Below are 15,184 nucleotides of genomic sequence, written 5' to 3'. Positions count from 1 at the left end.
CCTCCTGAGTGTTGGGATTAAAGGCATGTGCCTCCACCGCCTAGTTTAAACACGCTGCTTCTAATGAGAAAACTAATTACAGTGGCTACTTCTCTGAGGCTGGACATTCAACAGAGACTTAAATAGAAAAGAAGCAAGGTTAGAAAAAGAGTACCAAGAAGTGGTTCTCACTAGTCATTTTAAACTATTTATGTATCATGTAACTATTTACATAATGGGCTTTTTCCTGATTCTGAGAGCCTCAGACACACAGAAGTGCCCTGCCACTGAGCTGTCCACCCCCCCCCCAAAAGACACAAGCTTCACTAAAACAATTGAGGTTTAATCCTAGCACCTGGGAGGCAGAGGCAGGTGGATACTCGTGAGTTCCAGCACACCCAGAGCCACACAGAGAAACCATGTCTCAACAATTGACAAATCATTCTGTATAATGATGAACCTCATATGTAGAACAGTTTGCAGATCCTCCTCCAGAAATTCAGCTATTTTAAACAATTGACTCAAATAACAATATTTTTAACTTTTTTATGTTAGGCTGGGCATTTGGACATAAAGCTAGAGCGTCAAGCATTCTAAGCACGTGCATGTGCTAAGCACACACACATACCACACACGAGCGCGAATGCACACACACACCTTTTTACCACTGATCTATATCTCCCAGTCCTTGAATAATAATAGTGTCAGATATATTAAACAACATGTTCATATTTATGATTTAATTTGAACTTAAATTTTAAAAATTTAGAGCATAGTTCTTGTTTGTTTTGATTTTTTTGAGACAGGGTTTCTCTGAATAGCCCTGGCTATCCTGGAACTCACTCTGTAGACCTGCAACTCAGAAATCCACCTATCGCTGCCTCCCAAGTGCTGGGATTAAAGAAATTTGCCACCACCACCTGCGATAGAGAATAGATCATTATTTTAGGTGTACAAATGCTTACACATTAAATAGTATGTTCATGTTTATGTTTTAATTTGAACTTAGTTATTAAAAATCTCTTGGTAGAGAATACTTATTTAAAATTTATTTTTATTTTCAGTGTATGAATATTTTACCTGCATGTATGTCTGTGTGCCACATGTGTGTCTGGTGCCACCAGAGGCCAGAAGCATGTATCTGGTCTCCTAGAACTGGCAGTTGTGAGCTGCCATGTGGGTGCTGAGAACTAAACCCATGTCCTCTTCAAGAGGACCTCTGAGCTATCTATCCAGCCCCTTATTCTGCTATGTTTATAGAATTGAAAACTGTATTTCAAAAGTCTGTTTTCCTAAGATTGTTTTTAGGACAAGGTTTCATGTAGCCCGGGTTGGCCACACAGGCACAGTGTAGCTGAGGCTGGCCTTGAGCTCTTCATCCTCTTGTCTTGTGTTGGGATTACAGGACTATGTGAGTATTCCCAACTCCTTATTTTTCAGTGTTTGTTTGTTTGTTTGTTTGTGTTTTGCTTTTGTTTTTGTTTTTGTTTTTTTGAGATTGGATCTCACTATATGAACCCAGGATAGGTCTGTTTCTGAAAACTGTTATTCCATCTGTTCAATTACCAATACTACATATTCCTTATTTGCGATTTTGGTTTGTTTTCTTTTTGGGGGTTTTGTTGTTGTTGTTTGTTTTTTTGTTTTTTTGAGGCAGGGTTTTTCTGTAGCTTTGGAATTCAATCTGTAGACCAGGCTGGCCTCCAACTTACAGAGATCTGCCTGTCTCTCTCTTCCTAGTGCTGGGATTAAAGGCGTGTACCACCAACACCTGGTGTTTTAAGACAGGATCTCCTGTATCCTGGTCTGATTTTGAACTTGGCTAAATAGCCAAGGGATGGCTTTGAGCTACTGATTTTTCTCCCTCACATTGAAGTGCTGATGCGGGGTCAAAGGCATGTTTTAGCACTCCTGTTTTTGCAGTACTGACAATAGAACCCAGGGCCTCTTGCATCCTGGATAACCATTTTACCTATAAGGTCACATTTCAAGTCCCTTAAATGTCTTTATACATTGAAAAAAATAGTGTCTATACAGTATTTTCTGCTGCACACATAAATCATGCACATACCCTCTTGTTCAACACAGTTTGGTCCTGGAAACCTGATGGGGGCAACAAGAGAATGAAGAAATGACAACACACATAAAGAAACTGAGGTCAGGTGGGCCATGCTTGCTTTACATTTGGAAGCTCAGAGTATTTCGTATGTATAGCGGGAGAGAGAGGGGTGGGAGACCTGGTAGGGAGCAGTCTTCAGGCTGCAGTCATCCAGAGAAGGAAGAAGCTGCAGTTGCTAGTTTTGTACACACTGGGCAGTTGGTTCAAAATCACTTGTCCTCTGCCATGCCTCTGAGCCTCACCCAGAGGAACACTTTGCCAATTCTGTTCCCGTGAGGCTTTAGTCCTTGTCAGTAATGCACACTCATTTGGGACTTCATCCTTTCCTTTCACATTTACCCATGACTTCTTGGCTCCCTACACATCCTTTTTGTTGTTGTTGTTTTGTTTTTTTTTTAATTCACTCGCCTTTGTCCCCTGAGTGCTAGGATAAAGGCATGCGTGCCACCACACCTGGCACATACGTGTATATTTTGAGGCACAATAGTATTCACACAAAACATATGTATGTGTCACTTTTATGTCTGTAAGAGGGACTGGGTACTTGTGTGCCCCAGGGCATATGTGAAAGTCAGGACAATTTGGGGAAGCCTCTTTTCCTCGGTGGCTCTGGGACCCAACACCACTTGTCAGACAGGCTCTTACCTGCTTAGTCCTCATCTCTAGCCAGAGATACAGGTTTGAAAATGGTCTTGCTTTATAGCCCTATCTGACTTCAAATGTGTGATTCTTCAACCTCGGCTTCCCGTGTACGGGGATTATGACAGGCATCACCACACTCGGTTCAGTTGCATTTGCTAATGACTAATTCAGTCATAAAATATTTACTGCTGTTATGAATACCAGGAGATGTAAAAGTGAATAAAACAGACAAAATCTTGTCCTGGTGGAGTTTAAATTCTTGTTAGGGAGATTGATAATTTATAAAGAACAATGTATGTATATGCCATATATACACAAACAACTTTAATCCAAACACAAGATAGAGATTAATCAACATAAAAGAAAAATGTGCTGTTGAATCAGATGTTAAAAGGTGTCCACTGCAGAAAGCTTGGCTATTAAGTAATGTGTGTGTTTTTACATGTTTTTATCTCAACGTGTCTTAGTTAGGAGAAGTTTAGTCATGGTGTGGTAATAATATACTGGCCATAGTTTGTTGCTAAGAAGTAATTACATCTACTAAGGAGTAACTGTTGGGTGGGGAAATTATTTTCTTTCAAATTTATTTAGCATAGAAAAATGTCTTTCCTATGGATTCTGGCCAGAAACCCAGCCAATTGGAAAAACATCTGGTGTTGGTTGAGTGAGAGAATGGCATAACCTTGTAAAAACTACTTACAGGAAAAGTATTTTTTAAAATATTTCTTGGCACTAGGCATTGGTGTCCTTTAATCCCAGCACTCAGGAGGTAGAGGCAGATGGATCTCTGTGAGTTCGAGACCAGCCTGGTCCACAAGAGCTAATTCCAGGACAGCCTCCAAAACTACAGAGAAACCCTGTCTCAAAAAACCAAACCAAAACAAACTTTTCCATCTTTATCTGTGGGTTTCTATAAGAATATTGTCTTAGTCTTTCCCCAAAGTGTTCCTGCTGCCTTAAGATTTGACCTGTTTCGGGCTACTATTGGATGTTACAAAGTTTGTTTAAGTCTATGGAAATGAGAGCACTAGTCGTACATTTTTAAATGAAGAACCTTTTTTTTTTTTTTTTTTTTTTGTAGTAGTTGTTGTCTAACGCCCCTTACCCTTAAGTGCCATTGAGTAGCTTAGAATAATGAGTTTGCTGTGGCTGTTTGTGCTTCTCCTTTTAAAAGCTTACCAAGCGGGCTGCAGCCCTGGCAACTTGACTGTTCTGGAATGTGTACTAGGTCTTTATTAGCATATGAGACTCTGTTTGTCCATGTGATCGTTTGTGTTCTGAAGTCTAGCCTAGACTTTCTTACGTGTTAGCAGGAATGATTCTGGAACGTGCTTTAGTTTCTTAGGGCCAAGCCTTGGAAATCATTCAGTTTTATTCCTGCCCCCCCCCTTTTCTCTTTTAACCTTTATGTGTCTGATTTGTATGAGTATGGTATGTGTGCTCATTGCCACAGTTGTCTGTATGAGTATGGTATGTGTGCACAGTGGGCTTGGGGATGTTGGAGGACAACCTTATGTGTCACCCATTTTCATTGTTTAACACTTCATACACTAGGCCCCCAGGGATTCTGTGTCTACCTCCAGTATAGGGCTGGGATTACAGGTACACTGCCCATCTGGCTTTAAATGGATTCTGGGGATTTGAACTCAAGTACTCATGCTTGGCCCAGACTTGTCTTTTTTATTGTTTTTGTAGATATGGTTTCAGGCTTTAGCCCAATCTAGCTTCAAACTCATGACCCTTCTGCATTTGTCTCCTAAGCATCAGTGTTATAGGCATGAACACCATAGCCAACTGAGAGCTGCTTTTCAAAGCCAAGTAACTCTTCAGTGTACTTCCTTCATTAGGAAAATTGGGAGTCTGTAGGTGGTTTTTTTTTTTTTTTATCTTACACTTTGCACGTACGTGTTTCTAACACATTTTATTATCCATTCATTGGCTTACATCTGACTTGGGGCTACTGGGAATAATGCTGAGCCTGGGTCCAACGGTTGGATGAAAATACATGTATTTATTATTTTGAGACAGTAGCCCTGGCTGACTTAAAAGTCAGTGTGCAGACTAGGCAACCCTCAGACTAACAGATTTGTGTGTTTCTACTTCCTGAGTGCTGGCCTTAAAGGTGTGACTGTGGAATGAAAATATTGATCTGTACAGTTCAATATCTTAGTGACCTTAAAGTAAAATATGCAAAGATATCAGCACCTGGCTAAATTGTTATCATACTGCTTTAAGATAAATCTGGAAAACAAGAAGATAATTCATATATAAAGGGACAGCACTACGGTTAACAGCTGACTTCCATTATAAATACTAGCCATTCAGATATGGTGCTAAATGTCCATATCCAGCCTTCAGGAGGCTGTGGTGGGATCCTGGCCTGAGGCAAGCAAAAGTGAAATACCACAAAGCAGTTGGATGATATTCAGTGTTCTAGAAAAAAGATGATCAGCAAGATTTGCGGGTTTGGGTGTTGCTTAGCAGTGGAGCCATTAATCAGCATGAGAAGGCTCTGGGGTCAGTCCCCAGCACCAGTAGAAGGAAAATAGAATTCTAGCTAGGCTTGGTTGTCATATGTCAGAAGTCACAGCTAAGGAAGCTGAGGTGGCAGGATCACTCTGAGTTCATGTGTTAGCAGCCCTAGCAACATATAGTGAGACTCTTGCCCCAAAAACCAAACACTTGACAAGGGGTAGTGGTGTTGGAAGCCTTTGATGCCAGCATTCAGGAGGCAGAGGCAGGCAGATCTTTGTGACTTCCAGGCCAGCCTGATGTACAGATTAGTTCCAGGACATGATCCAAAGCTTCACAAAGAAACCTGTCTCAAAACCAACAGAACAGAAACACTGATCTGTGTATTAAGACTTTTGAGACAATAAACAGACCACCTTAAAAAAATGGGATCATTTTTGTGTAAGTCATGGTCATGTACTAAATAAAGCTTTAGCGTCTAGGAAATACAAAGAACCCTTACAAGTCAATAGAACAGCCCAACTTAAAATTAAAGGATTTAAATAGGTTTTGAGCTTGTAGTAGAGGCTTGCCTAGTATGAGATCTATCTGTAGTACTGGATATAAGAATGCTAATAGCAGCCAGGTATTATCGCACACCTTTGATCCCAGCACTCTGGAGGCAGAGGCAGGTGGATCTCTGTGAGTCTGAGGCCAGTCTAGTTTACAAATCAAGTTCCAAGACAGCCAGAGCTACACAAAGAAAACCTGTCTCCAAAAAAGAAAAAGAATGCTGATAGCAGCAGTATTCACATATCCAAAAGGCCTGTTAATGACCTGGGTGACCACTGGCATGAATGAATGAACAAAACATAATATATAAAGGACCTGAAAAGAATGAAGTACTGATAACCAGAATGATGTAAATAAATCTCAGAACCCTTATAAAAAGAGATCAGTGGCCGGCCGTTGGTGACACATGCCTTTAGTTCCAGCACTCAGGAGGCAGAGACAGGTGGGTCTCTGTGAGTTTGAGGCCAGCCTGGTCTATAAAGTGAGTTCCAGTACAGCCAGGGCTACACAGAAACTCTTTTCTCAAAGAAGCAATTAAAAGTTGGTGTCAGAAATATTTGAGTGAGTGTGGTGACATATTGCCTACAATCTCTGCTACTCAGGAGCTTGAATCAGGAAGCTAGGCTAGGTAACTTATTAAGACCCTGCCTCAAAGATAAAAAGTAGGGACCAGCAAGATGTCTTAGCAGTTAAGAGGGCTTTCCATCAAATTGGGAACTAGAGTTCTACCCCATGGACCCATATAGTGGAAGTCAAGAACCAACTTCTGCAAGCTGTCCTCAGACATCTGCGTGTGTACTATGATGTTCACCTCCCACTGTACTCATAAAAAATGAGTAAATGTTGCTGGTTTTAATTGAGAAAAGTCTTTAAAGTAACTGGAGATGTGTTTAATCCTTACCTGTTAATAAATTGTGCCAATACTGATGATTAATTTTATGTGTCAACTTTATGGATTTGGAGATACTTAGATAAGGAGGTATATCCCTCCCCACACCCCCTTAAACTAAAACATCCCATTCCTGTCCATGGACATCAGAGCTGCTGGACTTTGGACATCATCTCTACATGCTAAGAATCCCCAGCAAGAAACTCTTGATGTATACAGAGATACACATACCTTCTACTGATATTGTTCTTCTGGAGAGCCCAGATATGTTGTTATTCAGAAATTGAGACATACTAGTTCAAGGCTAGTTTGGGCTGTAAAACAAGACCCTGTTTCAAACATTCAAACCAAAACTCAAAATATCAGAGGAATTTTTTTAAATCCCCAATAAACAAGCACCAACACATTTGTTGTTTGCAGATCTGCCTTACAGAACTGTTCAAGGTTGTCCAAGATGGTAACTAGAAGAAAAAAAAGAACCACTATGATTATTAGTTTCAGGAGTAAATATAAAAGACTATAAATAAATTGTTCTTTTATTGTCTTAGCTGAATTGAAAGGCAGTTGCATAATTAAGAACTATAGTTTGGGGTTTATCAGATTAATATATAATCACAAAAAAGAGATTAATACATAATTTGCAAAAAAACTATACTTGTATAAAAAAAAGATCCTCAAATCGCCAGAGGAACCATTAGGAATTTTTTTTTTTAATGTTTTAAATGAAGAAATTAAAGCCAAGTAGTATTGTGCACTGCTTTAATCCCAGCATTTAGGAAGCAGAGGCAGGTGGATCTCTAAGTTCCATGACAGCCAGGAACAGGGTAGAAAGAGAGACTGAGACACTTCCCCCAGCTTTGCCATCCAGGTGTGACTGAGACAGTTTGCTTTCCTTGTCTTCTCCTACCTTTGAGCATCAGGCAAATCCTAGAAAGGAAATAAAAGCAAAATAACCCATTGCTATTGAGTGCTGTGGAAGCTGGTGATGAAATGCCGGAGGAGAGCCATTCTGGCTCTAAAGAATCACAGGAGATGGGAAAAAATAAAATAAGACATATGGAAAACAAGTAGACTGAGAGAGATGCCCAATCAATTAGAAGTTTTTTGTAAACACTTAGTCAAAAGGCATAGGTTCTCCAGGCAGCAATGGTGCACACCTTTAAACCCAGAGGCAGGAGGATCTCTGAGTTCAAGGCCAGCCTGCTCTACAGAGCAAATTCCAAGACAGGCTCCAAAACTACAGAGAAACCCTGTCTTGAAAACAAACAAAAATGGTAAAATAAAATAAAAGGCATAGGTTCTGGCTGGGTCTGGTGGCACTTGACTTTAATGATTGTGACTGGGCTTTTTGGTGCTTACCTTTAGTGCAAGCACTAAGGAGACAGAGGCAGGTGAATATCTGTGAGTTCCAGGCCAGCCAAGGCTACAATTGTGAGATCCTGTTTTTGGTTTTTTTGGTTTTTTTTTTTTTTTTTTTGAAAAAAAAAATAGAAAAAGAATAGATAATAAGATTGAACTTCATGCTATGTAGAAAAGATACACTTTGGGTTCAAAGGCACAAATAGGTTGAAAACAAAGGGATGGAAAAATGATGTGTATGCTGGAGCAATCCTAGAGTGGAATTTGATCCATTTACAGTAGCATTAAAAAGAACAAAATATTTTTAAAAGCTTATGTACTAAAAAACTATCAAAATTACTGGGAAATCAAGGTAATCCTAAATAAATGGAGATATAATCCATGTTTCTAATTTAGAAAACTCATTAATTTTCAGACAGCAGTATCCTCCAATTCTGTGTATAGAGTACACTCACTGGTCAGTTTTCATCAATGACTTTTGCAGAAGTAGACAAGTCAATCCCAAATTCATATAGAAATTAAAGGTCTAGAATAGCTCAAATTATTTTGAAAATGTACTGAGACCCTAAAGATCTGAATTTCAAAATAACTATATAGGAGGAAATCTGGGGTTTAGCTATGCAGAGTTGTTGTGTATTACATCAAAATCATGCATGCAACAACAACAAAAAAGAACCATTAAGATATCATTAAGAACTTGGGCAGTGATGGTGCACGCCTTTAATCCCAGCAGTTGGGAGGCAGAGGCAGAGGCAGATCTCCATGAATTCGATTGAGGCCAGCCTGGTCTACAGAGTGCCAGGAGAGGCTCCAAAGCCACATGCAGGACAAAACAAACAAACACAGAAAGATACCTTTAAGATCCGGGTGTGGTGGTGCACACCTTTAATCCCAACACTGGAACTGTGGAGAGGAGGGCCTTCTGCTGTTAGAGGTGAGGGAACTCTGGGTTTAGAGGGGAGGGGTCTCTAAATTTAGTAGATTAGTGTAGGCACTAGAGTGGATATAAGGCTGTGGTAATTTAAGAAGCTGGTGTATTGTCCCACCATACCTTGGGTGGTCTGTTCTGTCTGACTGTGGATCCCCATTTGTGAGGAAGGTAAGAAGGCAGCTGTCAGTCATCAGTTATCCTCTCTTCCCCGTGGTTCCCAGGGTTTGAACTCAGGTCATCAGCCATGGCAGCATTTACCTCCTAAAGCATATTGCTTTTTCTTTTGGGGGGGTGGGGCTTTCTCCTGAGGAAATTGCCTCCCAACTGTGAACATGATAAAATGTTATTTCCTGATGTGATGTATTTTGATTTTTTTTCCAGATGTTCTCAAACAGTGATGAAGCTGTAATCAATAAAAAACTTCCCAAAGAACTTCTACTAAGGTGAGTCTGAGCCTTAAATCTGTATCAGTTGGTGGTGTACATCATATTTGTATGTTAAGTATAAATTTGTTGCTAGTTATTTCTTGCAGTGTTTGTCGGAAGAAACAAACCTTTTGACATTGTCATGTAAAAATGTGTTAGTCTATAGTCATAACCTTCACAGGATCATACATGAGGCCAGAAGCTCACAGGCTATACCTGCTTGGTCTATATTATCTGGAATTTTAAATTTATTGTAACAATTTTTTAAGAGTTGTTAACAGTGTTTCAATTAGACCTGCATATGACTTTGTATTTTGACATTGCCTTTGCCTTATTGTAAGATAGGTAGAAAAATTTCAGCCCTTTGAAGAGAGAGATTCTAGGCCATATCATTTCCCTACTCCTTTATGTTTGTATTAAAATGTTACTTGTACTGGGGACTCCATGAAGAGCTATTGTTCCTTGTTTTAAAAGCATCTATATATACCTTCCTGTGGAACAGACTATATCCCACCACCACACCCCCACTCCTTGAGAGACAGGGTTCCTCTTTGTAGCCCTGGTTGTCCTGGAACTTTCTCTCAGAGATCCTGCTTTTGCCTCCCTAGTATTAGAATTAAAGGTTTTCTCTGCCACCACCCAGCCAGTTTTTTTCCCTTTGTGACAAGGTGTCACTGTCTAGTCCAGGCTGGCCCAGAAGTCAGAGATACCCCTACTTCTGCCTCTCAAAGGCTGGACTTAAAGGCATGCACCACTAGGTACCACCCCCTTGTTTCAAAAATAGAAAGCCATAGTTGTTCTCTTCCTTAGACCATATTTAGGATTAGGATTTTACAGTACTTTTTTTTTTTTTTTTTTTTTTTTAACTTGTAGAAACTACATTGTAGCACTATCCAGGACACAAAACACAGCCTCCAGTTTAGAGATTCTGACTTAGGAATTACCTATGAGAGTTATTTACTGAGCTCTGCACTACTTGGGTATTTGATCAGAATATTCATTTATATAAAGTGTCATAATTGAGAAGGAAGAAAAAATTTTTTTCATTCTTTTCTGTTTTTTCTAATACAGGGTTTCTCTGTGTTGCTTTGGAACCTATCTTGAAACTCTGTAGATCAGGCTGACCTTGAACTCACAGAAATCCTCTTGCCTCTGCCTCCCAGATGGGATTAAAGGCATGGCTCCTAGCCCCTTTTTAAAATGTTGAGACAGAATCACAATTACCAAGATTCTGGCCTCAAAGAGATCTTCCTGTGCTTCCCTTGTGCCCGGTACAGAGGAACACTGCTGCACTTGGACGAATTACTCTTGCTTTAGCCTTAGCTGTTTAAATGGAGACCTTGTCAGAAGTCAGTACCGGTGGGTAGAATTTACCTTCCACTTTTTGTGGTTACCTGCATTTTCTTTCAGATTTTATGTCTTTAATACCCCTCCCCTGGGATAATTTGTCTTCAGGGTAAAGGACATAAAATCCCTAAAAACTTATTTGTCATTCTGCTTATATAAGGGACATGATCACATGTGGATTGTGGTATGATGTATTGGGGTACCCTAGACACAATCCTGCACAGATGTCTCCGTTGTCCTCCAAGCTACAGGTGGCTTTCATTCACTTTATATTGTAGAATATTTATTAGACATCATTGACATGGAACCATTAGAAATCAGTCTCAAGCCACACATGAGATTAAAGGCCTTTAATCTCAGCATTCTGCAGGCAGAGGCAGGCAGAGCTCCAAGTTGAAGGCCAGCTTGGTCTACAGAGCAGTTCCAGGACAGCCAGGGCTGTATAGAGAGACCTTATCTAAAACAACAACAAAAACAGTCTTTGGTGAGTGTGACACCTGGGAGGTGGAGGCAGGAGGGTTGGGAATTGAAGGTTATTTGGGCTACATAGCAAGTTTAGACCAGCCTGGGCCAAAGATACTTTGTCAAAACATGAAATTAAGATAAAAAGTTAATCTGAGATTGGACATTTTCTTTTTAATAATGAGGAATATTAGTGTCCAGCTTCATTAGTCAGAGCATGAGAGACTGTTTTTTCTTTTTGAGACTGGGTTGTAGTACTGACTGGCCCTGAAACTCTGTCCCCAGAGGCCTGGGATTAGAGGCATGCATCAGCATGCATGGCAAGCATGATACTCATAATGAACTGTTTAAAAGTTTCTCATTTTTGGATAATAAGACAGCTCAGAGGTTGCTACAAAACCCCAATGACCTGAGTCTGATCTCCAGAACCCATGAAAAGAGGAAAGAGAGAATGGAGTTTTTCTCTGACCTCTATAAAAACACACACTAGCAGCCCCCCTTCCCTCCACCACACACATAAAATAAAAGATTTTAATTAAAAGGTTTCTAAAACTAATGTTTTTGTATGGAAGATTAAAGGCAAAAAGATGATAAACCATGTTGTAAGTTCAGCAAATCACTTAACTTCCTGCTTCTGTTACCATCTCCGTAAAGACAGGAAGGAATGGAGAAGGGCTGATAAGTAGGATAAGAAAATATAGTTCCACCTCAAAACATGCCTCAGTTGGAGGCAGGTACTGGCCCATAGTAATTTCCAGGCCAGCTAGAACTGCACAAACAAATAAAAAAGATTAAAATTTCTGCCTCCCTTAGCTTTTCTTGTTCAGTTCTAAGAATGAAACCTGAGGCTTTAAACACTCTAGGCAAGCACTCTGCAGTCCCAGTCCGTGGGTCTTCATGGTATGGTTAATGGAGGTGGTTTGCTTTTGATGATTTTTGTTTGCTTGTTTGTTGTTTTTTGATACAGGGTTTCTGTAGCCCTTGTTGTCCTGGAATACACTATATACCAAGCTGTCTTCAATATACACAGATCCACCTGCCTGTGCCTCCCAAGTACTGAGATAAAAGGCAAGCGCCACCACACCCTAATGCTATAATTTTTAAATGCATTTGTTTTTATTATTTTTATATATCTTTTATCATAGGGAGTGGTTTTGTTTATTTCTTTGGTTGGATTTTGCTGGTTTTGAGAAAGGGTCACACTGTGCAGGCTTTTCCTCTACAACTCTCCCAATTGTTGGAATTACAGGCCTGTGCTGGTCTGTTTTTGTTTTATTGATAACAAGATCTGACCCTTTAGCACAGACTGGCACAACCTTCTTGCCTCTGTCTTCCAAGTGCTGGAATTATAGGCTAAACCACTATACATAGTTTATCATAAGTCTAGATAGATATCAAAAAACTGGTTTTATGAGCATGTAGGAAAGGAGGAGAAATTAGACTCTCATAAATTGGTGGTAGAAATGTAAAATTAGTATAGCCACGATGGAAAAAAAAAACAGCTTGGAAGTTCTCAAAAAGCTAAATCTAGAAATGTATCATCAGCATTCCTACTTTTATGGTTAAAATAATAATAATTGCAATGGTAGAATGGCTCAGTGAGTGAAGGCATTTGCCACCAAGCCTGAAAACCTGGGTTTGATCCCTGGGAAGTCCTCCCACCCACCCACCTACCCCCAAACAAACAAACAAACAAATGTAATGAAATAATTGGCATGGTTATAGCAGCATTACTAATAATAGCTAAAATATACAAATTACCTAGTTGTTTATAAACTGAAGAGTAAACAATGTGGTATGTCCATACTTTTACTTTATCTTAAAGAATAAAGTATATGGATATGCTCTTTGACCTGTATTGAAATAAAATGGTAATTTAAAGAAGAAAACCACAAAGGGCCTTATTACTCTCTTCCTGTTAGAGGGAATGTCCTGAGTAGACAAGTCCATAGAAGCGGAACTCAGACTGGTAGTTTCCTGAGGCTGGGGAAGTAAGTGGTACCCAGGGAGTTTTTCTGACACCTTGTAGCAGCAGTTAAGGCAACACTAACATCTAAAACATGCTAGCTTCTGCTAGTTCAGATATTTACTTCCAACTCCTGCTGAACAATATGGAGATCACAAAAATAAACCAGGCTATTATGGGTTTAGGGATCAGCAAGGTTTTAAGTAAATTTCTCCTGTGTTGTGTGGTAACCAGCCTTATTCTGGCAGCAACGCTTCTTTTCCTTATGAGTAAAACATAATGGCTGCCAGCAAATACTGAATTCCTGTCTTTCCTTGTTCGATCTGTGTACACAGGTAGTTAATATTGATCCCTAGTAAAAGTCTTTTTATATCATGGCCCAATCCTGAACAAGTCACTGTAACCAACTCAGACTAGTCAGCTAGAAGTGGATGGTGGGGAATCAATCAGCATGCTACCACAGAACATAGTACACAGAAAAGAGCTGTGGGTTTCCTTCAGTTAAGGTTCTCCTAAGTGTAATTTCCCTCAGCAGCCTTTTTATAGGTTTCAGAGAGCACAAAGACATATGTGCTGGTATGACAAAATATCTGGGCCTAGATAAGTAGATGATTACCAGAAGTTTGTTTCTCAAGCGTTTTGGAGACTGGGAAGTCCAAGATCAAGGTGCTGCTATCTGGTGATTATCTTCAGCCTGTAACAGTCAGGCTGAGAAGGGGGCATTCACTTTTTTTTTTGAGGTTGGGTTTTCAAGACAAGGTTTCTCTCTGTAGCCCCACCTACAATGTGTGCCATCACTGCCTGGCTTTAATACACTTTTTGTTCAGTGTTTTGAGAAGGCTCTACTATGTAGCTCTGACTTAGTCTCATAAGTGCTAAGATGAACTGCCATACCAGGCTTAAGGTCTATGACTTTCTTTGACAGTAAATTTCTACATGGGTTTTAGAACAGATATTAAAACTTTGAATGTATTTCTTATGAGGCCATAGAGTATAAATCTTCTTCCTTTGCTTGTTTGATTTTTTTTTTTTTTGTTTGTTTGTTTTTTTTTGTTTTTTGAGATATGTCACTACGTAGCCTTGGCTGGCCTGGAACTCAGGATGGCCTCAAATGGTTGTGCACGCCTTTAGTCCAGCACTTGAGAAGCATAAGCAGTTGGATCTCAGTGAGTTTGAAGCCAGCCTAGTCTACATAGTGAGTATCAGGACAGCTGGGACACCTGTCTCAGAACCCTGTCTCAAAAACACAAAACCAAAAACTTCTTGAGTCCATCCGCCTCTGCCTCCAGATTTCTTATTTTATGTATTTAGGTGTTGTTTTTACATGGGTGTGTTTACTATGTGCATGTCTGGTCTCTGCAGAAGAGGGCAGATTTCTCATGTTTTATTGGAAAATAAGAATTATAATAACTGTGCCTTTACCTCAGTAATACTCTCCTACTTTTTTGTTTTGTTTGAGACGTGATCCCATTCTATAGCTCTGGCCATCCTGGAACTCACTATGTAGACGAGCCTGACCTCACATTCAGAGATGCACTTAATTCCCCAGTGCTGAGATCAAAGGTGTGGGACACTACGCCTGGCAGCTCATCCTACCTTTATATTTCCTCAAGAAAGAAAGATCATAGGAGCTTCCTGATAATCAAACACGATCAGTCTAAGAAGGGAGCTCCTGGGAAGGGAGCACTGCTTTTTCTCCGATAGCCTTTGTCTCTGTTCATTTTGTTCTTTGTGATTGATAATCATTATAATGAACCTTTTAGTGTAAAAGGAAAAATGCCCTACTTCTGCACACTCACAGTGGCTGACATCCTTACCACTGAGCTTAGTTGTGATGGTTTTTGCATAGAAAATGATCACCCAGTATGAGATATGTCATTAACACTCCTACAGCATGCCATTTTTACTCTATGTGTACATGTGTTTTGTCTCTGTGTACCACATGTATGTATGTATTCAATGACTACAGAGGCCAGAAGTGGGCATTGGATTCCCTGGAACTTGAATTACAGGTGGTTGTGAGTTGCGATGTGGGTGCTGA

General features: G+C 39.9%; 1 protein-coding gene across 3 annotated transcripts in view; it reads left to right on the top strand.

Moving 5' to 3' along the window:
- Positions 1-15,184, top strand: part of Fbxl20 (F-box and leucine rich repeat protein 20) — a 58,795-nt gene that overhangs the window by 13,898 nt on the left and 29,713 nt on the right. For all 3 annotated transcript variants that reach the window (XM_051175625.1, XM_051175634.1, XM_051175629.1), the window contains exon 2: positions 9,325-9,386. In XM_051175625.1, coding sequence (XP_051031582.1) covers positions 9,325-9,386 — 62 coding nt within the window. The remainder of the gene's footprint in view (positions 1-9,324; positions 9,387-15,184) is intronic.

The sequence above is a fragment of the Phodopus roborovskii genome, unplaced genomic scaffold (assembly GCF_943737965.1).
Source record: "Phodopus roborovskii unplaced genomic scaffold, PHOROB, whole genome shotgun sequence".
Classification (NCBI taxonomy): domain Eukaryota; kingdom Metazoa; phylum Chordata; class Mammalia; order Rodentia; family Cricetidae; genus Phodopus; species Phodopus roborovskii.
Note: the sequence above shows the minus strand (reverse complement) of the source record. Positions and strands in the feature narration are given on the sequence as shown.